General features: G+C 35.6%; 1 protein-coding gene and 1 long non-coding RNA gene across 2 annotated transcripts in view; one reads left to right on the top strand and one right to left on the bottom strand.

Annotated features, from left to right (window-relative positions):
* LOC105385797 (carbonic anhydrase-related protein 10) overlaps positions 1–26,799 on the bottom strand; it is a 76,268-nt gene that overhangs the window by 11,668 nt on the left and 37,801 nt on the right. The window contains exons 4-6 of the mRNA XM_048625590.1: positions 9,750–9,846; positions 9,359–9,406; positions 25–161 (exon numbers count right to left, since the gene is read on the bottom strand). Of these exons, the coding sequence (XP_048481547.1) occupies positions 25–161; positions 9,359–9,406; positions 9,750–9,801 (237 nt within the window). The 5' untranslated portion in view covers positions 9,802–9,846. The remainder of the gene's footprint in view (positions 1–24; positions 162–9,358; positions 9,407–9,749; positions 9,847–26,799) is intronic.
* On the top strand, positions 13,907–14,209 carry LOC125489550. The gene is made up of 2 exons (XR_007267062.1): positions 13,907–13,967; positions 14,135–14,209. It is a non-coding gene; the product is annotated as an uncharacterized LOC125489550 (long non-coding RNA).

Here is a 26,799-nt window from a genome sequence, read left to right as displayed (position 1 = left end):
ATATTAAGTAATTGAATCACCCACCTTATGTTTATCAAACTGTATATCTCTGAGCCAAGGGTCGAACAGCAGTTTGTCAGGTTCCACATTGATGGGGCTCTGCCGCCGCCCCTTGTTGCACATGCTCCATTGCGGGTTGATCAGGCCCCAGAACCCCGGACCTACGGGTTAGAGAAGCAGTGTATAACGTGTTGTTCGCTTTGTATAATATTAAAATGAAAATATTGGTATTGTAAGTTATGTATTTTTAGTTCAGAGGTCTGATTAGCGAAAAAGTAAATATTGTTAGATGTATCTAGGGCGTGGGTGGTGGAAGTCAAGGTATGAACTTCATTGCCTAGGTAACATTTTATTTGGAAATTCAGCTCTAAGTTAATGTATGATTATAATCATAACTAGCTACTTATAACATTGTTTCAAAATATATTTTAATACATCGGTACAATACACAAAACATCGATTGCTAGAAATTCATCGAATACTAATCCACCTTCTAATGATTTTATACCTCACATTCGGTATTTTGAAAAGGAGTAAGTAACCTAACTTTGTTGTTCACGTGACTTTCACATTTTGAAATTCTGATTTCAGTATCGGGCTTAGATATACCATGCTGCACACACATGTAGCTTTCGGCTTAGTATACCCTTTTTGCAACATCCTGTAGACATTAGTGTCAAGACAAACCCTTCAGGTTTAATGGCACGTAAACTTCCATAAAATAACTATGTTACACAAAGTTTGGTATAAATAAAATAAATAAAACATAACAATAAACTTCCTAATCTCAGTCAAAAACCTGCATAAACTGAAATATTCACTTTAGTTCACCCCGAAGCAGAGGGTCAATCGTTAAACAATTTATTCCACCTTCATCGGTACATAAAAGCCTTATCTATGACCCATAGGTCGAAAATGTATTCGAAAGCACTGAACGTTAGCAAGGGACTTTAACCCTTAATGCATTTGAATAAGGGCGGTGAAGTGAATTAGCTAAAGGGCGTAAGTGTAGATAAGATAATATAACGGGTGAGTAAGTTTGCTTCGGTCCGCAATGAATATTACAATTACTTCATAGAAATGTGAACTTTGTATTTCTTATACGTATACGTATCAATAGCCTAAAATCGGTCTTAAACTAGAACTATTATAATATATGTTTCGTCTATGTTTTATAATAAGGGGATCTTATATCGAAAATTAGACACAACACTCTCAATTAGAAGTGCTTGCTGTACCCACTGTTTCTCAGTATATTATATTGTGTTGAACGAACTCATCATTCTTTGACACTTACTTACTCAATGTAATACTAGACAGCTGCTATATGGCCATTTATCGTTTTCAAAAGCATCATTAAAAATATAGGTATCATCATAAGCCAACAAACTATCCAGTCCACTGCTAGATATAATAAAATAAGTCCCTCTAAAGAAGCACATAGTAAAATATGTCCGAGGTATTTCTACAGTGGAATCGCTTCGAAGTTCTCGTTAAAACGTTAGCTCGTTAAGATAGTATCTGCATACGTTATTATACGTTGTGACTTGTCATTGCGCTATCTGTGCAGTAATTAGTGGATATATACGTTATTATATTATATACGTTACGTTAGATATATACGTTATGTTGACATCGCATGGCTTTGACGTAGACAGGGTAGTTATTATTTTATTCAATTATTCAAACTCACCTGTAAACTTACATACACGTACATTAAGGGGATTACGAAACCTAAAATGCTAAAGTCGGTTTGATATACTTGATTAGATTGGAAAAACGGTAGCTTCTATCACTTTGAGAAAAATATATATTGTAGCAGAGGGTATACTCAACATGTTAGTTGCTTAGAAATTGGTGCAGGATTATAATAAGTATGTTAAAAAAAATTGCAAACAGACCATGTCTTTTGCCATTTTTCGACTTATTATGAAAAAACCCTCGAAATCAGAGGGCCCATTTTCATGGAATCTTATATGTATGTGTAGGTAATTAAATTCTTAACAAAGTTACCTTAAAGAGTTGGATTTAATGGACCAGAAGTCAACTTTTTTTTGCAAAAAACTAATAAATTCCGGTTTAAAAATGATGACGCCGTGACAGATTTCAGATTTCTTCAGTCGTCGCCCTGGTGGCGGCCTGTTAGGAGCGATACCCACGCCATTTTATTTTTAATCAAATATTTCACAAAAACTGATTAAATCAACAAATGATGACTGCAAATATTATAATACATATGCATTTGCTATGAAAAGTTAATTTTCTAAACATTTTAGATGGAGAAAAGCCGAAAATTCTTAGAAAACATTTCGCCTTTTCGATTTGTTTACATTTTTTACTATAGAGTTACAGATGCATAGATAAAGGTAAACATTATACATAATAACACTTATTAGATTCTCCGAATAAGAACTATACGGTCAATACAGTATGCCAAAGCGCGAGCCTGTTTATATTCTGAGGGGTAATAATTTAACTTTATTTTATTTTAACGGTTGTGTATTAGGGTGACCCGTTTGAACTTTTTTTCGAATTTGGAAAAGTTAGGGGTCTGAAAAGTTGCGTATGCAAACATTGTTTTCGTATAAAATAATAATAAAAATATTGAATACTACTTTTAGCCCTCTACCGAAGGTCAAAGTTTCAGTTTTTTGTTAATATTGCCCTAGGTTCCATTTGATTGAGTACTCATTTTATCGGTCGAAAAGTGTCAAAGTAACACACGAATCATTGACAGTAGGTATTATTGTTAGTCATTACTTGAAATTTTTGGAGTAATTGATACGTAGCTAGACTTAAAAAAATCATTCTCTAAGTGACAAACTTCAGTACTATTGCAGCGCTCGGCTCAAAAGTTATTTGATTGAAAATAAAAACAATGAGTTCGAATTATGTTACTAGGTGCATTGCAGTGTATTGTTTCATTATTGGAGCACCATCAGAACTCAAAAATAGTGTGTTAACAACGTATTTACAATTGCTAAGATACATAGAGCATGTAAGATATACCTTACTAAGTGCAGGCGCTGCAAAGCAGCCGGCGATTTCCGATTGTGAGCAAAGACGTGAAGAAGATGTCTGAATCTGCTTCCATACCGACAGTGAGTACCTTCGAGTTATTCAGTTACTAATAAAATTGAGTACAATGAGTACCTAAGCTGAAACGATGGCCAGGAAAAAATAAAATACAATTTTACATGTTATAGTGCAAACATTCCAAAACAGGATTACATCTGGTTTGTTCGACGTCGCCAATTGCAAGTGTAAATTGTTAACTTCATGCTGCTGATCACAAACTAATAAAGTACCCCGTAAAGGGCAAGATTTCTTGAATGATCAGCAAACGGACCGAAAAATTACCATTAGTACGGTCGACTTAGTTGAAACGAGAAAACTTCAAAAAAGAGCAACCGAATAGTTAACGCCAACAAACACTGCAGACTGAAATATCAATTGCAGTGCAACCGGAACCCCCAACGAGAAGCCAGCTGATTAAAACGATACCACCACCAGTATCCGAGGACACTCCTATGAGGAATGAGCCTTCAACATCTGGACTTTCGATATGTAAGAATAACATAATTCCGATTCCGGTTCTGCAACAATTTATATGATTGACATGGCATCTCTGACCGATCAGCAGCCGCTGTCGCCACGGCCGTCCTCCAGGACTTTGGGCTCGTCACGAGTGAAGCGGAGCAAGAGAAACAGTCCGGCATGACATGCAAAAAAAAAAAATTGTCATGCAGAGAAATTCATTTTTAGCGATGTTTATCAAAGATAGACGCCCTATCAGAGAACTAGGTCTAAGAAGAATCATTGAGGCTCGCAAGGTCAAAAGTAACTCTGTTCGAGTTTTCAAGTTACCAAAACTGAACTTTCAAGCTGCTGACTACATTGACATAATTTTGGATAATGTAGTTATCTTACGAAGGTTTGAAGGGAATGGTCGAAAAGGAAAGGTTCAATGATATCGCTATTCCAGCATTCCCCTGTCACACCCAGGCTGTGGAAAGATGTGTGAAGTTAGTGACTGAGTTGCTGGTCGGCTGGCCGGTGTCAGTTGCTGGACCAAAGGCCGCAGATGGATTGATTCGGACCAAATTAATGTCTCGAAGTAAAATGCCTACTTTTAATTTTAAGGGTTGTTACAAGGCTTGGATATTTTTATTTAGAGTTTATTTAATATAGTTTTTTATATATTTTTTGCTTTATTTGTCTTTAATACCCCTAATATTAGATAAATAATAACGAATAAGGTACTAAATAAAATAAATATAAAATATTTAAGACGTACGATAATTCGAAAAATATTCAAAATTCCAGACCTGGTAGAGGGCTATAAGTACCTATAAATCCAAAAACTAAAAATGCAGTTTTAAACTACGCACTAATACGCAACTTTTGAGACCCCTATGTTTTTGATATCTTGAAAAAAAAATACCTCCATACATCAACGGGGCACCCTATTGTGTATGCTAGGTTAGCTACACAATATACAGGGTGTTGAAAATTAAGTTCTCAATTTGTATTATTTGAAACCAAAAACCGTAATTTTTTATAATATATATTTTAAGATGTGGTAGTCTGTACACTAAAGGGTGTTCAAAAGTATAAGTACTTTTAAAAATTGAAGAACTAAAATGTACATATTTTTTTTAAATCTATGAAGGTATTTAACAAGCTTTGCAAAAAAAGCGGTTAAGTGCGACTTTATCTACATATATACACACATACATACACTCTCACGCCTTGTACTAATGTACTCCCTTGCGGGGTAGGCAGAGGTGCATTGCTGCACCCACTTTTCGCCAGTGTTGTTTAAATCCCAATGTAATAGGGGGCGGGCCTATTGCCATTTTACGGGCACATCCAAGACCCGAGAACAAATATCTGTGTTTAAACAAATATCTGCCCCAGCCGGGAATCGAATCCGGGAACTTCGGCTCAGTAGTCAGGGTCAATAACTACTACGCCATACGGTCGTCTAGTATTAAAAAAAACTCATAAAAAATATGTATTTAACACAGCTTTTGAACTCCTGAAGGAAATAGAGGGGTGTTATAAGTTTAAAGGAAGGGCTGAACCAGTTTTTTTTTATTAGGGTTATAGGTAATGTACCTATATTTTTTATTATTTTTTCAAATATGTTAATGTCATACCATTATTGAATTGCCATAAAATTACATATAGTTATAGTTATAGAAATGGGCAGGGAAACCAGTGCCCATTCGCCACTGCAACCTAAAAGATCTATTGTGACTCCCCTTGCCAGATCAAATCTCACTCTACAGGTCCAGGTAAACCTGATATTACCTATATAGGATGTTGCAAAAAGATTATACTATGCCAACAGGCGGTGACTCAGGGAGTTATTCTGAACAACTTTTGTTCTACTAGTTTTGGAAATTCTCGAAAAATAAATTCGGTCTTTATAGTAAAAAGTCACGTAATCGAATAAGTTTCTTTGTAAAAGGTTTTATTTTGTGAATTTTCAAAATTGTTTAAGAAAAGTGGATCAGAATGACCCCTAAATCCACTTTTGGCTTAGCTTTATACCCATTTTGCAACACCTTGTATATCGTCAGCGTCACCTCAAATCGTAATCATCGTAACTCCTCGTGACCAACTTTAAGAGGAGACACATATTTATACTGTTTTATTTGTAGTTCTAGTTAACATACTACCTACCTAAAGTTTTTTTTTAACTAGCCTAAAAAGGATTTGTTTAGACAGTCTATCTTCCTGTTCAACCGCAGCCTGAGTGCCAGTGAGTTTCTCAATGACTGAAAGGAGGCCACATTAGTGCTCCTAAATAAATAAAGCAGGCCTGTAGATTATCTTTCCGTTGACCGACACATCTAACTGCTGTAAGAGCCTGACAAGCTCTTCGAACGAGTCATACCTCTGTAGTACGTGGTGGTACGGTCTCGACCTTTCGGACAGTCAGTTTGGCATCCGAAATGCGTGATCGATAGTGGGTACAATACTTTGCGTTCGTTCACTGTCGGAGCAGGATGAGAACTAGCTCTTAGCTTAAAAATAGTAACCGCGTTCCTAGAGGGCTGACATCCCAAGGATTCATTACGAAAAGCTGGAGCTGTGCTCGCCATGCAGTGCATGGGCTACTTAGGAATCTGGGAGGCTGTTGCAAAGGAGTCCGTTGCCTCTATACGGTACGGGTGCCGTGCGATTTATGGCCCTTCCAGGAGCACCTGTTTTGTCAAGTCGAAGAGAATGGCTCGTATTCGACGCAACCTGCAGTACTGGTGGGATTGGTTGGAGGTCTGGACAGCACGTAGCTGCAGCAGCCGTCATGCCGTCAAAAAAAAGTTGAAATTCATGTTAATAATTAGATTTTAATTTTACAATATTGCAAAAAAAAAATATTAACATTGTTGAGTATGTTATTTTATTTTAGTAAAGTAGTAATAAAAACAAAGGCTTATTGCATAGTTTTCGTTCACGCTCGCCTACATCGCACGTTGTATATGAGAATAAAGGGAATTACTAAATTTTCTTGTTTAAAAATCACGGTTTCTGGTTTGGAGGAAAACAAATTGTAAAATGCGGAATACAGTTTTTTTTTCGAATAAAGAGTAAAACAAAACATGTAAATTAAAAAAAACGTTTCTATTGACACTAGGGCATACAATACCGCAATACCGGGAACCCGGAAAAAAAATAAGTATTTTTCAATACCAGTATTGAAAGTTAATACCGGTATTGAAGTAATACCGGAATCGGACTTTTTAGGCTATAAATAAAGCGATTAAGGTATAGTTAGCCTTGTGTTCTTATATACTATGAAAGCGCACTTTTTTCCAATAGTTTAATGTAGTTTTTGGCCGTTGGAAATCTACTGTTGCCCGTTGCGTAAACCGACACCAAATTTTTTTTTTCAAATCTATCATTTTAACTCTAATACTCAATTGTCGTAGAAATCTATATCTATAATTACAGAATTTGATTGCCTTTTCTTGTTTAATTTTGGCCTATAGTCCTTTAAACACAATATTTGCCATTTATAACAACAAGAAAGTCTAATACCGGTATTAGTACCGGAATCCCGAAGTAGTAATACCGAAACTCAATACCGGTATTGAAAATTATTCCGGTATTGCATGCCCTAATTGACACCAACTGACACTAATTGACTTTTCGCCGAGAAAAGTGGAGTTACAATGTTTGCGATCTAAAGCGATTATAGAATAATTAGAACTATCTATTTTTTTTCAGTTCACCTGGTGTTGACTGAAATTGTAATTAGGTACTGACTCCTTGACTTGAAAATAACTTTTTTTATAATCGTTATTACAAAACCGCATTTTTTTTAATACAGCAATATTTGTAGGTACTTACAGTGAGCAAAAGAGCGCAACAAGGTTTTATTTTTTTTTGGTTTTAAGAAACAAAAATATTATTTCTATCATATCCAAAATACACATACTTAAGTACATATTATACCTCACCCAGACCACCCCATATCACCACCTTTGCCAGCTACGTAACCTTTTGGGACACCCTGTATATGCAGAGTTCTGCAAACTACTGTTCTGCTTTTAAAACACCAAAATAAAACAGGTCGTCTAACTAAAAGGTCACGTGACCAAAAAAAAATATATGGAGAAGCGTTTTTTTTTCACGAATATAAAAAAATACGTAGGATAAAAGTTATTCAGAGTAACGCCCTTTCGGCTAACTATACTTTTTTTAATACAACACCCTGTAGTCCCTCTTATATTAAAATCTGCCCCCAAGTGAGGCTATACTTAATTCGCGAAAAAAAAAAACGCGAATTTTTACATTCTGATTTCATTTCCAGGGTTTTAGACATAACATCAATAACATGCTGCACACGTAGGTTTCGGCTTAGTTTAGTATACCCTTTTTGCAACAACCTGTATAAATATCGGCACGGGCACGACTTTTTATAATTAATGATTAAATATTAAAAATACTTTCAAATAAAAATAAATATTTTCGTATCACTTACAAAACAATATTACTTACTTAGTATATGTTTAACAAAGTGGCATGTCTTCACTTTAATGTTTTCGAGTTCTATGTTAAAATTTCATGTCATTGTCCGGAGAACGCCCCGCATACCTCAACTAGTGTTGCCCAAATGCAAGAACAAGACGAGACTTAGCCAGTCTTGGTCTTGGTCTTGCGCCAATACACCTGGTCTTGGTCTTGGTCTTGGTCTTGCGCCAATACACCTGGTCTTGGTCTTGGTCTTGGTCTTGCGCTCCCAGTCTTGGTCTTGGTCTTGGTCTTGCAGCAAGAGTCTTGCAAGTCTTGCAATTACCTATTAGTCTATTACTATTTATTAAAGTTTACTTTTTGATTTTAATAGATATTTTTTTATTCGCTATGTTTATGGTATTAGTCGTAATGCGCATAGGTCCAGTTTTTCATTTTCTTTGATACAGTTTTTTGCATCTCATAGAATTCCTAAGCGTACTTACCTATACACCGAACTGTTACACCTAACTACTCAGTGAAATAGCGCTCTGCAAGACGCAAGAGTCTTGCAGGCTATGTCTTGTTCTTGCTCAAGTCTTGCACGGTCAGTCTTGGTCTTGGTCTTGCTAAAAATACGCGGTCTTGTTCTTGGTCTTGGTCTTGCAAAAACGCAAGAACAAGACCAAGACTGCAAGACCAAGACTGAATTTGGGCAACACTAACCTCAACCCCCCTCACTAGATTTGACAGATTCTGATTTTCTTCTAGCTTTAGTGACAGCCTTAAGCTTTATATAATTAAGATATCTAAACTCACGATTTTTTTAATTTTTTATTCATAAACGAAAAAGAGTCATGTTAACTATTAATAAGTTTGAGTTTGTAAAAAGGACGATAGTTTTTTTAAACTTTCTATTAACACTACAATTAACAAAAAATACTTTCAGTTTAAAGGCTTGCAAGCATCATCGTGATACCTACTCGAAGTTAGACTATTTGTAAAACAGGAAGTCAAGTCGAGAATAACCATTTGTATATTTCAAGGGTATGTTGAAATTTAATCTCTCAAAAAGTTTTTATTGGATGACCAATTTATTCATTCAATAGTCACCCGAACCCTCGAGTTCATTTCAGTTTTCATCCACGAGTAGGTAAAAGTTATGAAATACTTTACAGCTAATATTACAGGGTGGCAAAAAGTTCGGTAGTCATTGTTTAGTATATGGAAATAACACTTCCCAGAATGAAATCAATCCTGTTATATAGGTAGATTTGTTTGTATCTATGAATATACTATGTTTTAGAATACAACACAATGAAATCTAATCTACTTCGTTTATAACATAAGTACACTTTTATGAAAATAGAGCAAAAAAAAAAACTTTTTTTACCTGAAATACCATCGTACGTCCACCATTCTTCCCAGCTACCTGCGATGTCTGAAAAAGAAGAAAAATATTTAGCATTCTAATAATCAGCTAGGTTGCCGACAACCTGAAAAATAGGACAAAGGACGCCTACAGCCAATAGAGGGCTATAGAGGGCTAATGATTATGATGACGATGTTTATTATAATTTCCTCTACATAGTTAGCAACAATGGCTAAAGAATATGGCTTCTATAGAATGGTTCTTGAGTGTTAATATGTATCTATCTATGTATCTGTGTAGATAGGTATATCAGAGCCAGAACGGGCTCTGCCTAGTTTGGGCTCGTATAACCGTGTGTGAGAAGTCCCTAAATGTTATTAGGCTTATATTGAAACTAAAAACAATGGCTTACCCTTCACAGATACGCATATAAGTGTGAGTATGAGCAGAGCCCATCGCCGCATCGTGTGTGTTGTCTCACTCTAACCTCCACATCGGGGAGGGAGATTCTGAAACAAAACATACAATACATAAATTATTGATACATAGTTACGTAATTATAATTATTTACATAAGAAATGGTAACTTAGCTTGTCACCGCAGAGTACTGGTATAGTCTTTGATAAACAATATAGGTAAGTATACAGGGTGTTGCAAAAAGGGTATACTAAGCCGAAACCTACATGTGCACATTTTCCATAGAAACTTTGTTGGTCACGTGACTTTTTTACTATGGAAAATGTTATTTTTTTTCGAGAATTTCCAAATTCTGATTTCAGTTTCGGGCTTAGATATACCATGCTGCACATGTAGGTTTCGGCTTAGTATACCAATTTTGCAACACCCTGTATAGCATTCAAACACAATACAAACAAATATGTCTAACCAGGGAATGACCACTGTACTACGAAAGAAGTTTTTGAATCAATAACAAAGTATTATCTCCATACAAAACCAGTTAATTTGGAACTTCTAACAACAGAAAAGTATTGCGAAAACGCATTTGCAAAGCCATAAATCTAAACTTTTAGCCGTTAGAGCATGTAAAAATAGGCGTTATTTCTTGAAGGTTACGTTTTATTATTGTTTTAAATGTAAGAAAAGTCGTTAAAAGCTGCCGCGGGGAAACCGGAAGTCGGCCAGCGGTTGGCAGACAAAGCTCGTTCGTAACCGGATGTCGAAAGAAGGTACAGTTGCAAAAAAAGCTCTAGCATACAGTACCTATATAACTATAGTAATGCATCTGTATATTAGTTTTTCCATAATAATAAATACTACTATGCAACAAAAAATATTCGTCACTGAAAAAAAAATTACATGAATTGGAGGTACTTAAGTATTTATTTGTTGCAAAAAGATAAAGATAATTCTAAATTATAAGTTTTTATCGGCTGGTCCCTAAGAAGGGTAATGGATTTTTACAATGTAGGTACTAGCCTACTTCTTTCAACAGTTAGTAGCAAACGTTTTAACCTATAGCTGTTTAAAATAAACTTTTAAGAACTTCAACGATGGTGTAATTAACCCTTTGTTACTCCATTTGAATAAAGAAACACTATCACTCTATCTTCTCTATGGCGGAACCGGAAGTAGGTGTATCTGTTGAAACTGGCTGCTTTTCCAGTTAACGACTGAGTGTGGTCGGTTAAATACGAAAACAATAGTTAAACCACCTCAGGTAACCCCTGAAAACAGCTATGCAAATAGTTCAGGCGTTCTTCGCATATTCGTGAAAGAATCTCTGCCCCAACTTGTTGAATTTACGGTTAGAACAACCACTAAACTAAAAGTTTCCTTTATATTATAATGCTATTGGTAAATACAGATTTTAAAATATACCTAATTCTAAACTAGAGTCTAGTGTTTGTCGCCTAGACGCCAAAAATAGTCTAATCTAGTGTGACTTGAGGGTCTTGGGTTTGTCGTCGTTGTATATTTATAGGATTATCCATTACATTGTGATCAACCTGTGCACTATAACTTTGTGAAATTAGCTTAAATATTTTTATAAACTTTTAGAACAAAACTTGTTTACAATGACTTATACAGTAACCTTTTACGTTCACTATACCACTTCAGTAACACCCTGTAGATGCAGTTTCTTTCTTTATATCTGTCTCTCCCCCCTGCTACAGTGTGTCGGCAGACAGGGTGTCGCGACGTCCTGGCGCCGAAAGTACGTCGAACTTACCCGAGATATACCGGCGATGGATGCCTGGGTGATGCCATGTTGTTTGTTTAAACTTCCCCGGATTTTAGTGCTATGTGTTTGTTTTGTGGGGACTTTTAAATATAATCTATGAATGGGGAATTTCAAAATTATGTTTTTTGTAATAGGATTATAATGCGTACCAATATGGGTCAGGACTAGAAACCCCTTAGGTAAGTGGTCAACTGTAAGATGTTTTCAAGCTGCCCGATGGCCTCTGAATAGGCTTCACGACTGCTGCCTAAACAGCAACCGGGACCCACGGCTTAACGTGCCATCCAAAGCATAGAATAAGAAAACAATTACTTGAAATCAAGTGCCATGTGTTACTATGAATCCGTAAGCTAATATACGTTTTCAAAGCCCTACGCTTAGTTGCCGATAACAACCTTCTCCTTCAAACCTATACAGCTCTCTGCCAGTGTGTAATAAGCTACGGAATAAATGCCTGGGGTGGAGCATGTAAAACTCACCTCATACAAATTGAACGCGCTCAACGTGCGATACTTAAAGTTCTTCTTTTCCTGCCTTTTCAACATTCCACTACTACTTTGTATGAAAAAGCTAATGTACTAAGTGTTCGAAAACTTTTTGTGTATCAATGTCTGCGAAGATATCACAGATTAGACGTCCCATTCTTGCCCCCCAATAGACGAAGAGTTGATAGATGTCCAGTACCCGGGGCAAAAAGTGCTTTTGCCAAGCGACACTACTCTTACCTAGCCCCCACTATTTACAATATATTTAACTCTATATACAAGGTGAAGACAGCTAGTAACAATGCAATAAAAAACATACTAATCGAGTGGCTGCGGACGTTTGACTATGAGGGTCTCGAGAATCTAATAAGCAAGAAGTTGTAGTGTCGTGCTTGTTTAACTTCTTTGCATACTTATATTGTATACGTGGACTAGGCCTAAACCCTTCCTTCATTGGAAGGAGACCCGTGCCCCAGTAGTGGGGACGTAATGGGTCGTGCGTGATTGTATACATATTTAAGTAATTTCTTGTACTCACTTAGAAAAGCTCAGAACTGTTAGTTTGTTTTGTTATGTATAATTTTATAGAGAGTGCTGTTGTTCTTACCTATAATTAAAGTAAAGATAATTACATATACCTACATTACATACAATCGCAAATTATTGTTATACCTACCACAAAATATTGTCAAAATGAGTTTACATTACTTTTTATTTAATTTTGCATGTATGCATGTTATTATTATTATTAAATTCTTTATTGCACATAAATTTATTTGTACATAGGCGAACTTAATGCTAAAAGCATTCTCTTCCAGTTAACCTTGGGCGTTGTGGAGAAAATGATAGGTAGTGCGAAAGACAATGAGAAAAGTTTAATTCTGTTTAATATCTATTGTTTAACACTAGAATATATACTTACTTATACATAATATCATAAAATAAACGTAAAAAAAATATACTTATAAATACATAATATATATATACCTACATACATAAATAAAATATATAGTTACTATAACAAAAAAATAATAATATCATCGTCACACTTACAAACTACAACAAAACAGATAAAGTATATAAATTAGATCTGCTGCTGATTGTTCTGTTTCTGGAGGTAGTGCAGACGAACCTTAGACTTAAAGGTTTCTATGGACTGCGATTGCCTTATATGCAATGGTAACTCGTTCCACAGGCGAACCGCTGACACGGTGAAAGAATCCGAATACCCTGCCGCATTATGCTCTGGGGTACGAAAGAGCAAATTTCGACTTGACCGTTGAGGACGATCAGTAAAGTCAAAGAATGAGAAGCGATCGGTTAAGTAAGAGGGGGCACAAGGATTATAGACTATACCATATACTAGGGAAACAATATGAGCATTCCTTCGATGACGGATGTTGAGCCACTTGAGTTTATTACGAAAATCGGTGACATGGTCATACTTACGCAGGCCAAAAATATAGCGAATGCATAAGTTGAGCAGACGGTCGAGTTTATCAAGTAGCTCTTCGGTGATATCAGGGTAGCACACATCTGCGTAGTCAATGATAGGGAGCAACAAGGAGTTGACTAGCGTAACTTTGGTCGAGTATGGCAGGAAATTCTGCAACCGTTTTAGTCCATGCATCGAGGCATAGATCTTGCGACTAATTTCTGAGACATGCAATTCCCATGACAGGTTATTCTGGATATGAAGACCAAGGTTTTTAACACTGTCACAGTAAGGCAAAGTAACCCCATCGAAGATTACTGGTGGTAGTGGGCCGTTTCGCAGTCTAGCCAAGTGATACCTGCTGCCAACAAACATAACCTGGGTTTAATTATAATTAAACTAACAATATACTTTGTTAAATTGTTTAGTTAACATATAATTTAATTATTCATAGAGCGTCAAAACTTCTGTACAATTTCTGGGAAGGCACTGACTCCTGACATACAGGTGCTCCTAGTTTAGGAGTCAGGGCGTCACCATTTAAGTTAAGTTTTTATTGCACAATAAAATTATGTTTATGTTTATGTTTATGTTTACTATACTACGAATCTAGCTCCAAAGTAACTGCTTCTAAATTCACTCAGACTGGGAAGGCACTGACTCCTGACATACAGGTGCTCCTAGTTTAGGAGTCAGGGCGTCACCATTTAAGTTAAGTTTTTATTGCACAATAAAATTATGTTTATGTTTATGTTTATGTTTACTATACTACGAATCTAGCTCCAAAGTAACTGCTTCTAAATTCACTCAGACGCCCCAATACAAACTAGCTACCCTATCAGTGTCTGCTATCAAAACACAAACCCCATAATACCCCGTTCTCAGCTAAAGAACACGATGGTATCTCTTGAAACATCCTGCAAAGGATAAACTGTATAAAAAAGGAAATTAAGGTGCTTATCTTGTGCGCTTACATCGCCATCTTGCGGCTGATAACCGTTAACGCTGCTAAATTATAAGCTTTCGTATACTTGGTGTTGCCTGCTGAGGTATTTTTCCCGAATTAACAGTTAATATTAGCTTTTTATTTCTTATAAACTACCCTTATTGATAGATGCATCGCATCTATCATACCGTCTGAAATTATAACAAAAAATGGAATTCTATAATTATGATGAAAACTACATAAGGGATCAAATATTATCTATCACTTGTTCACAAATAGATATATATAAGTTTTTTTTATATAGCATTTGATATAAAAACCATACACTGGCCACACTGCTGCACTAGAAAAAGGGTAAACCGATTTTCTACACGGCTGAACTTTTGTACAGCTTACGGTTATTATAATAGAGGTTTTTTGTAAGTGAAATACCACTCCTTATCGTGTCTTAAAGTGCTGAAAATTGTATTGAGTGAGAATTTTATGACGTGGTGCTTAGATAATCCCGTTACTCTATTAAACAGAAGACTTTATGGTGCAGTAGAATTTTATTGTCTTCATCTTCTTAGCATTAGTTAGTTTAATAATAATTATAAACATCACATAGCTCTTAATTCTTATGCCGTAAGGGTATAATTTTAGTGCATGTGCAAAGATTCAGTTTTCGTAGTGAGCTGAAACTGTAATTAACTAGAGTCCTAACTAAAGCTTTCAACTAAAGACAAATAGAGGCTAATAATGCTAATCGTGGTTAAACATGCAACCAGAGGTACCTGTGGTACTCAGTAGAGAGGTCCGCTTCATAATAGAGAAATATTGTAGTAAACTTTGCAACCTACGCCATAACATTATGTTTTTGTCTGATTGATAGTATCCCATACATACCCATTTAGTTTTTAGGGCTGATTTTTCAATTCACTAGTCAGAATCTGACTAGTGCTGTAGTCCCGGCTTTGAATCCCAGAACCTGATACATTATAACATTATAATGTTCCTGTACTGTCTGATTTAAGAGTGCAGGGTTTTTCCATAATGATAGCATAAATCATTTAAGTATTGAACTTATAAGAACCAAAAACTCTTTATTATCAGAAAAGTGCTCTTGATACACCTCGCAACTAATTTAAAAAGTATCGTTACGATAATGGACAGGATCGCGAACTTCGAACATTGTGCGAAAACTTCGACCCATTCAACATAATTATTGGTTGAATTCGACCCTGTACATGGGAAGACCAGGCGCCTTATTCAGTTTAACCCAGCATTTACAAAACGATATTCCTACTCGAATTTCAAAAAATCAGTAACCGTTTAGAATAGAACATAACTTTATTTTGCTAATGATGATGCGGTTTGACCGATTTCGGTCACGGTGACCGCTTGCTGGATCAGGGGGGCCACAACATATATGACGTAAAACGAAGTATCGGAGCCTCACGACTCTATCTTGTTGAATTAAACGTGCGATTGCACGACAGCTCTCGTTCGTTCGTGTTTCGTCAGTATAGAGTGACCCTCCAGACTTGTCACTCGGACGCTCGCAAGTGGCTTATCTTTTTCTCAAAAATCACAGAATGTTGTGTCGTTTCTTGCAGAGAAGAGAAAAAACATCCCCTCGCTTGAATATCGAGCGTATTCAAATGTTTCGATACGATTCAACCTCCTAATCTATTCAGAGCAATCTGAATCTGAATCGTAGAGTGGTCTCGAATAAGGCACCTGAGCTGGAGTCGTTAAACAACCTTCGGTGATTATTTGAGCGTTACTGGAGCTTCATTTAGACTCGATAGTGTTAGGGAATGAGTTTGAAATCGTATTTCAATATCGTAAGTGTTTATGTGATCGGGATCAGCAATGCCTGTCTATGTCTGTTAAGGTCTGCTTTTGTATGAGTGCGTAGGTATAAGCGCTCTCATAAAACAGGCATGTTACACCAAAAATTTAGATTCTAGATTTGTACCATTCTTTCATAGGATCAGCAGTGATGTTCTGTTGCTGTACTAATCTAACTAATCCTTCAACTACCGACACTCTTCAAGCCGTCTTTTCAAGTTCTTACGATGAACCCTTTTAACATAACAATAGTCCAGAATGCAGAAGACACATTAACTAACATTGATTCAGACGTAAACTTACAAGAGGGTCACTCCATATGAGGAAAAACTAAGTTTCAGAGTCTCTATCTCTTGTATTAAACTTGCCGATTGCGCAGGCTCTCGTTCGTTTGTTTTTCGTCAGTATACAGGGTGTTGCAAAAAGCGTATACTAAGCCGAAACCTACGTGGGCAGCATGTTATATCTAAGCCGGAAAATGAAATCAGAATATCAAAAATAGTATGTATGTATATAAGTATCTATTATATTTGTATGTATCTAAAAGTATTTATTATTAAAACATAAAAATATCACTAGTATTTAAATGCAATACACCACAATGTGTACACCTTCCTCTTCTACTCAATAAGTCTCTCATTCACCCAAAGGTTGCCTGGAAGAGATCGCTTTTAGCGATAAATCCGTCTATTGTGCTTACTCCTTTTGTTATTTAATGTATGTTGTGTGTTTTGTTCAATAAAGTTATATTGTATTGTATTGTATCACCCTGTAGAGTGACCCCCCAGTTCCGCGCCCTCTCCCCGCATGGCGCCGGGCAGTCTGGTGCCAGATACCCGCTGCAGGGGAGACTGACAACACAGTTTCATTCATTGCGTTTATAATACAGGGTGTTCAGTAAAATAATATAAATAGTTCATGAGAAATAAATAATATGGTTTATAATAATTAATAATTAAGTATACTAGGGGAAGCTGCATTTTCATCTTTAAAAGTTTTCCAATGGGATGGAGTGAAAAGTAGCCTAGATTTTCATGTTCCTTCATAACAATAACCAAACTAACAGTAACACACTAAGGGCCTGTTTCATAATGTCTGGATAATGGCTACATGTGAGATAAAACGCATGATGTCACTCTCTGTAATTATTTATTTATTTAATACTTTATTGCACAAATATAACATAAATTATGTTAGAGACAGTGACAGCATGTCTTTTAACTGGTCTTTTCAAGTGTTAGCACTTAGAAACAATGTGAAGGATTTTATTAGCACATAAGTCTGCATATAGATGGGATTCCAATCACTCCTTCCTTACTTCAATAGCAGCTGCTTTCGCTCACCATTGTTAGGGTAACCCTCTAAATAAACAGATATGCTCTGTTATACCGTGATTCACGAAAAATTACCAAATTGCAGGCAAAAAATTGACAGTGCTGCCACTGTCAATTTTTTCTCGTCTCGTGAGCAAAAACATTTAATGATTTCGTCTAGGTTGGTATCAGCTGAAAGAAACAAACTGATAGCTGATAAAAAGTGACAGAACCTTTGTTAAATGGTGGTAGCCCAAGTAACATTTCATTCGAGCTTAGGTTGTAAGAAATGCCTTTAGGTTTTATAAGGGTTGTGAAAAGGTTAATGCTTTGCTATCTGGTCATATTGAGTACTTGAGAATGATTACTAAGTCCTAAAACTAATTGTTTATTAATACAACCTTGTAGCTGCTGATAAGAGTTTATATTAACGTTATTTTAACATGTATTTCAGGAGCATATAGTTCTAGGATCTTATAGTTGTCGTAGACTCCTGATTTACTTCTAGAAAAGCTAGCATTAATGCTAAAGTGAGAGCTTAAGGTTAAATTTTTAACCTTGATACAACCATAAAGTTATGGAATATTTAAATCACTTATAAGTATTTTTTAAAACCTATCTTAAACCTTTAGGTTGATAAGAGTTGTTTAGGCAAACAAATTAGGACTACTTGGTGAAAACCAAAAGCATTAAGCACTGGCTATGAGCTAAAGGCATGATTTAAGTCCTACAAGAATATTTTAAAGCTTTAGAGGCATCCTCAAAATATGTTTAATGCTTTTTAGTAATTTCCTAACGGCCGCCATATTTTTTCACTGAAATAAAAAAAAAAACTTACCAAAAAGATACATTTTAATTAATAAGGGAAAATTCAGTAGCGTTTCCTATACTATTCCAAATATATGTTTCTGTATATAGACAGTACTTTTATTTCTAATATAAATTTACACCAAACATAAAATTTTATCTATTTTTTTAAATTAAAATATCTTCAAATTTATCATTTACAAAAGGCCCGTCACTTATACAGAACTATTATCCGAAAGTATCACAATAAAGTGCTAGTCGCACAAGGTTTTCATATTTCCTGACTTCAGCCTAACTACTTACTATATTTTGTATTAATACAACACTTACAAGTTAGCCATTTTGAGTCTTGGAAAGTGTCAGGTAATGGCGCCATTTATTATAATTATTATAAAATCTTACACAGAAACATTTTAAGACCCGAGAGTCCTGGGAAGGCATTACAAATATCCATCAAATGTGTTTCAAGTTATAGTAGAGTTACATCCAGGACTAATTTAGAACTTAAAAGCTGTCTTCCAAGGTTATGTTAACGTTAAATTAAGGTTGTGAAGGTTTTATTTAGGTTCTGTGTAAGTTGTTCAAAAGGTTCTGGGTTTGAGCAATAGGTTTTGCTGTAGCTCTCAGAAAGGTTCTAAAACGTGGGCCCTTTTTGCACTCAGGAGGTTAATATAAGGTTAATATAAGGTTATCGAGCCTTCTAAGTCTCACGAGTTGATTTCCATACAAAGGTTCTAGAACCTTTTCAAAACCTTTTTAAAACCAAAAATGTTACTTGGGAGACTAATGCACAGGGTGTTGCAAAAAGGGTATGCTAAGCCGAAATAGGGTGACTCAGGGGGTCATCCTGAACAACTTTTGTTCTACGAGTTTTGGAAATTCACGATAAAAATATTTCCTTTTTGCAACACCCTGTATAATTAACACTGAGTTGCCGAAAGGATCTTTAAGTTAATGTCGGCATTAAATGTATTGTTGCCTTGCTTTGACAGTATACGGACAGAAAGAGACAGACATAGATTTAATGTCCACATTAGCTTAAAGTCCCTTTCTGCAACTCGGCATAATTATGACTATCGGCAAATCATCAAAAATTTAAGTCGAATAAACAACATTTCAATGTCAGGGTTTTCGCGGGACGGGGTTTTTTTTTTGCTGGTAGATAGTACACATCCACAGGATAGTAGATATACACAGGAACGTTGGTCAAATTGCGTGGATCGGACTGTACCCAGTAGCATACGAATGAACGTACGTATTAACAATCTTCCGAGCAATCCAATACCATTTCTTGAGTCGCAAGAGGGAGTATCGGAGTCTCGAAACGAAATACAAATAACGGTAGCGGTACACCGGGGCAGGATATTGAGGGTTTTAATTTAAAACTAGATTTGCACGCGAGCTTCGCTTTTCAATAATGAGAAAACATTTTAGAGAAATATACTGGATGACAAAATTACTTAAAGAGAAAAAAATATAAATAGGTAGGTAAGTACTTTCGTCATCCAGTGTATTTCTACATACCTTTCATAGTAAGTATTTTTCTTTTCAGATGGTGAATTTTGAAAACTCCTTTTACTGCCAGTTTCTATAACTCTATCTATAAACTGGTAGTTACTTTCATACGATTTTGACAGATAGTTTTACTTTAGATTATGTCAAAATCGTATGAAAGTAACTACCAGTTATGGATAGATAGAGATATATATATATACATAGAAACTGGCAGTTAGTAATTTCAGGATAACCTGTTCTATACTAACCGTCACATTTATAGAGATCATTTTATTATTAAGATTTAAGTATTGATTTAATTTACTCATGTAGTGTTGGTAACATACAAACATTATCATTAAAATCATACAAAAAAAAAACCTTATGGGCCTTACCACAAAAACTTAAGACATTATTTAACAAATGTTTTGCGCTGTCAAACGCCTACAAAATCTGTCAAATTTCGTTTTAAACACTTATTAAATAGTGTTTAAAGTTTTTTGTGGTAGCACAGTTTTTGTTTTTTTTTGGTTATCGTATTATTTATTTTTCTTTCTTCTTTTTTCATTTTTTTTAAACCAGTCGTATACCCACGGAGCAGTGTACCCCAACCACGCTCGAATACGTGGGTTAATCTCAGTGAGTGGGCGGCGCATTGTCGTCACTTGTTTATCGTGCGGGCGACTCGACTAATGGTATTAGGACTGTGAAACTCGCGGTCGAGGATTTGCTCTGTGTGGACAGTGCATTTTTTTAGGTACTTACCTAAAGTCTGTTTTAAAAAAAAAAAAAAAAAAAATTAAATCGTTTATTCATTTTCAAACAAGACATATACATTTATGCATAACACCCCAAACAATACAATTATTTCTCGGGGTAGTACACTCTAATTAGATAGATTTAATCACAGATACTTAGGTTGGTACTTCTATTCTATTCTATTCTGGTAGGGGGTGACGTTGCTGTACGTGGCTCTCCCGAGTGGAACCTTTGTACACTTATCCCCTTGATTTCAGCTCAGCCAGCCTAGCTCCCAAGTAAACTGGTAGGTAGGTACTTACCTAAAGACAAAGACAAAGACAAAGACAAAGACAAAGACAAATACATTTATTTGCGTCAAATGTGGTTCATACATATGATGTTACATTTTATAATCAGTTCAGCACATTTCACCTTACAGGCATGCAAATATTTAGGCCAATAAAAATGGATTAATGAAATTTAGCAAAATACAATAAATTGAAACTAATAAAATTCTAGACCCAATAAAATTACAATAAATTAAATTATCTGTATACTGATAATGATTATTACTTATATTGATGATTAAAAAATAAAATAATTCAAATTACAAATTTAGTGCATTGCAAAATTTCCTATTGTATTAAGTAATCATTTAAATTCAAAATATTCTTTGGTACTATAAATTATTGGTATTTGGTATTATAATTTGGTACGGATACTAAATTGACAGATTCTGAACGGTTCAGCAACAGTAGATTGTCACGCGATTAAGTGACGTATCGTTCTATTGGCGAGACAATCGACTGTTGATGAACCGTACAGTCTGTCAATTTAGTATCTGAGATTAAAAAACATACTTTAGGTAAGTACCTAAAAAAGAGATTAAATATCAGACTTTAGTATGCAAATATGGAGTTTGAGGTTGTAGCTCGAAATCAGATTAGCTCATTTTTGAAAGCGGTTCAAAACTAATGTAAGTTCGTAGAAATAGCTTCCAGAAAACTGGTTTCTCTTTTGAATTATATCGTTTTTTAAAGGAATTTGAATGAAAATTAAAATAAACAAGGTAAAGTCAACACTTTGAAATTGACCCAAAAATATAATCATTATTTTCACTGAATACACAAAGGTTATTTCCGTCTAAGCCGTTTAATTTCCTTACCTTTTTCACAATACGGTTACGAAACCCATATTCGTAATGACAAAATGACATTGTTTAATCGACCCTTCTTTTTAACACGACATCATTTCCCGTACACATTATCGTAACACGAGGTCGAAAGCATTCGTATTAACATAATATAAATTTGTATAATAACTTATAATTCTTAATAATAAAATAATATGAGACTTCACATCTGATCTGAATTTTCTTCAGATCTGAATAACTATAATTGAAATCGAAAAATGCCTAATCTATAAATTACAGATCATAGCAAATAATCATAACACCTAACTAAAGTACACACCGAGTATAGGCCAGTTAACTAAAGCTGGCACGATCACAGTACTCTCACATATGCATTTTCTCTATACAGTATGTTTAACAATGCGGCGTGTCGATCACACGTGAATGTCACTAACGGATGATTACCAAAAATATCATGCTGCATTTATCAACAGTAGCAAAAGTACAACGTCACATGCGCTGATTCACAAACACCACACATAAGCGCATCGTGTCAAAATATGGAGCGGGTCAACTTTACATAACTGACCTATACTTATTAACATACATTGCCAGCAGCTCAGACCGACAATGCCACACAGTAGCTCTAAGGTTATCTGTGAACGTTTGAATTATGAATAGTTCTGTGCAGTTTTCCGTTGCTCTGTGTTGCGACCGTTTGTGAAAGCGGCCTTGTGGCTCTGTCCGGTTTGATCTTCAGCTGTTTTGTAGGCCAACGATGGATGTTATTATAGTAACGTTTATTTATCTACGTGTTTAATCACTGGTTGCGTTAAAATCTGTATTAGGGTAGAACCTAAGTATGGTATTATTTACGGAGACTAATTTATCGTTTAAACGCGATAACTTTAACTTTGGAGTAAAAAAGAGAGACAAAGTTATTGAAGTACCTAATTTAAGACTTGCATAATAAATGAATAACTTTAAAAGTGTCTGAAAACTTTGTTTTAAACAAAACAGACACGGTAATTTAATCTATTCATGAACAAGTCAAATCACACGATCTTACAGACTCGGTGAGTCCCAACTTGTAGATTATTCACGCGACCAACATTAGACGAACAACTGTTGTGAAGTTTCATAGCTAAACTTTCACAAGTGTTGGTGCATAAAATAACCCCGGCCCCCTATTCGTTACAGCTCAGCGTTTTCAAAGCGATACTGAATTCGTGAAGTGAACAGAGGGCCTATCACTATCATATTTTCGATAATACACAAGCATTTATACATGGAAAAAGGACAGCGCCAACGTAGTCACTTTCGGAACTGGAAATTTGCCCAGATTGCCTGGAAATCCCATTTTAACAGTGACAGTTGACGATACTCATCACAGTTTACGAGCGCACTTGCATTTGAAAGGCAATGTACTTATTGCGTCTGTTTTGCGTTCTCAAATTTCATATTGGCAGTTATGAAATATAGCAGAGTTTGGGCGCAGGTATAATGTCACAGACTTTTTTTGAGGTCGCTTTATAATCGCTAAGTGGCCAAGAATAAGAGCACCAGTTAACTACTGTGCAGTGACTGTACTGTGATAATGGCTTAAATCACCGCTTTAGGCGCTCCGCTCACTGCACGAGAGTCGAGGCGGCGTCGCAGCGGCGGCGACAAAGAGCCTTCTCTATATTTTCTATATGCGAGCCCAGGTCGACGCTTACTGAAGAAGTCGAGGCGGAGTCGCGGCGCGGGCGAGGTGCACGCGAGGCGAGAAATTGATATTGTAAATGAGAGATAATTATCTGCGTCTTAAAGCCTATGCGACGCCACCGCAACGCCGCCGCCTCGACTCTAGCAGTGTAAAATTTAGTCGGTATCCCAGATAAAAAATAGATTTTAATGGTATTTGTAACTGTGCTTTTGATGTATAATAGAAACGAAAAGAATCCATACTTTTGCAGGTGACTGTACTGGCTCTGTATTTATTTACACAGTATATTTTCAAGATGATCGCACTAATGTATAAGATTTAACTGAAATATGTATTGTAATATTCTAATTAACGTAATAACTAATAACTCTGTTTTTATTCTGTTTATTTCCTAATGAACGTCCGTGACTAATACATATCCGATACGTGTTAAAAGTATTTACTTACCTATATTTTTTGCGACTAAATAACTAATTAAACAGGGTAGAGTTTTGTAAGTTACTTTCCGTTGCCAGGCACCTGACATACTTAGAAACTGAGCATACTCAATGTATATTTTTATCCTTAGTTAGTATCAGGATTTTGCCATGTTGTCTGGCTTTGTACCCTAATATAAGTTGCTATATTTCGAAGGTAGTAGTAGGTAAACGACCGAATGGCGTAGTGGTTAGTGACCCTGACTACTGAGCGGAAGGTCCATGGTTCGATTCCCGGCTGGGGCAGATATTTGTCACACACACAACACAAATATTTGCTCTCGGGTCTTGGATGTGCCCGTAAAATGGCAATAGGCCCGCCCCCTATTACATTGGGACTAACATAACACTGGCGAAAAGTGGCTGCAGCAATGCACCTCTGCCTACCCCTACTACCTACATAAGTACAATGTGTGAGTATTATTTTTTTATGTTTCGAAGGTCACTGATAAAATCGGTCCCTGTATGAGAACGAATGATAAATCGATAGATAATTATTGGTTTTGTTTAAACGATCGTAAAGACGAGGCGTGAGCGTGAACCAAGCTTCATTGAACACGGGCTATTTAGACATGCGATGATTTCAATTAACGTTCATAAATAGGTAGGTAGGTATAGGTATTAATTTTTGTTCATGATCATACATCATCTCATCACCTTATAAACGTTTACTGCTAAATAAATTATACATGTAGGTCTCTCTTTATCTTTAAGGTTTTTGATATATACTTCTCTTAAGAATTGTGGAGTGTAGTGAATGAGGATATGGCAGAGGATCGAGTAAAATGGCGTGACATGACACATAAAGCCGACCCTTAATAAGGAAATTACTAGGACGAAGAAGAAGACTTCTCTTAAGAATTATTTTTAATCTGTCCTATAATAAGTTTCTTAGTCCTTTCTTGCCACCGTATAGCGCAGTGGTTAATAGCTCTTACTCCTGAGCCGAAGGTCCCGAGGTCAAAATCCAGCCGGACAACAATTTATTTAAAAACCAAAAAAACTAGATTAGCCAATGTCCTGAACTACCTACATTACTTTTTTGTGTGTGAGATGTAATGAGATACACACAATATAATTCGTTTGTTAATATTTGACTAGAAAACTAAATAGTTTGACTGTACACCTGGCGTCATATTCTCTACAGCGCTTCTAGAACAATCTAATTCTCTGCAAGGAGCCGAGTATTGAATAATATAAGGGCGGATCGCGCAGGCAACTAAATATTGCACGCTTTAATTATACGAGATTAGAGCTATCTCGGTGAGAAGGTGCCATTACACGGGTCCGTCTTCAAAAATTTAGACTTCTTGGATCCAATCTGGGAGTCCATTTTCATGCACACACATACACATGTATGTATACACGCGTTGTGTGCCTTGGGGTAGGCAAAGGTGCATTGCTACATACACATTGTCCAATTTTGTGTTAAGGCCGCAATGCAGATATTCTGTTAATCAAGGAAATTAAACCATATTATTGTGTATTCATACAAAATGACTCTTTTTTAATAAATACAGTGTTGAATGAACAGCCTTTTTCTACCAAATCGGATGTTCTAGCCATGAATACCGAATTGCAGACGAACAAAATTATAACCTACAATAGGGTGTGTTTTCACAATTTTGTTTGTCACAATTACTAGAAAGACACCTAATATTATAGAAAACAGTAGATATAATTTCCTGTTCCATCCTGTAACTCTTTTTTATTGTGACAGAATATCATCATGAACCCGTAATCATCTACAGTTCGACATAGGCCTCACCCAAGACACACCTCACCACAACATAAAACAACAACACATCCATAAAATAGAATATGTATATTATATTTTTTATTTATTTCCTTTTAAATAAAAAAATATATAAAGCGAATGAAACAAAAGCCTACTCTTTGTTTTATCTGAAACAGAAAATCTGCACGTTCGTACGTTACTTCCATTAATAATTGGGCAGTTCTTCTTTTTAACCTACATAACTTAGTCTCCATCAGTTGTGAAGAAAAAATCATGAGTTTTTCAAATATTTATTTATTTATTTATATTTCAGCGTGCATTGTACTAAAAACACAACGGCTGTGCACGTTTACAAAAATATAAATTTATATTTTTGTATTTAAAATTACGTTACAGAGTGGTAAATCCGCGTGACAGAGGTGTATTTCATACGAATCTTGGCTGTCTCCCGCCACTTCATCCTGCGCATATTTGATAATGTTACAAAAAATATATATGACGACATAAAATATAAAAATTTATTTAAACTCCAGAAGATATTACCTATTTAGTAAAACAAAATATATATTTTTAAATGATTTCAGAAATATTTTAAAAAAATGTTAAAAATTTGTCTCTTACTACCTAATGTTTTAGTAGTTACATTCTGTCACGTAGGTTGCCATTTAAAATATTTGTTTGAGCCACTCGTCCTTATTGCCATCAATCAGAGTTTAAGGTCTTCTTTTCCCCTTGGTAAGATTTCCCCTTTGAGATCCAGACACCGCGTATCGGCCACCCGCAAAGTGTGACAGGAGGGGCGTGTGTTTATTCGGCGACAGCTTCGTCACGTAGGTAATTGTTAAAATAAAATACAATTAAATTATTATTTTGTTATTTACTCATTGGTAATAACAATTACTTTGCAATCAACATGTGAATATTACACTTTATGTTACTGTTTAAATGCTAATCGACTTTTCAACACATTTTACCCCTCTGTCACACGACAAATCTGTCACATTCTTACGAAACACTCCAACCTGAGGAAATTCATCAAAGAAAAATTGAAGAGAAACTGTACGTTTTGGTTAAAGTAAGAAGCGAAAGGAACATCCAATACACTTGCGCTGCATTAATAAATAGTTTTGTTTGTGAAAAAGGTGATTTCG

This window comes from Plutella xylostella, chromosome 14, assembly GCF_932276165.1.
Source record: "Plutella xylostella chromosome 14, ilPluXylo3.1, whole genome shotgun sequence".
NCBI classification, from domain to species: Eukaryota; Metazoa; Arthropoda; class Insecta; order Lepidoptera; family Plutellidae; genus Plutella; species Plutella xylostella.
Note: the sequence above shows the minus strand (reverse complement) of the source record. Positions and strands in the feature narration are given on the sequence as shown.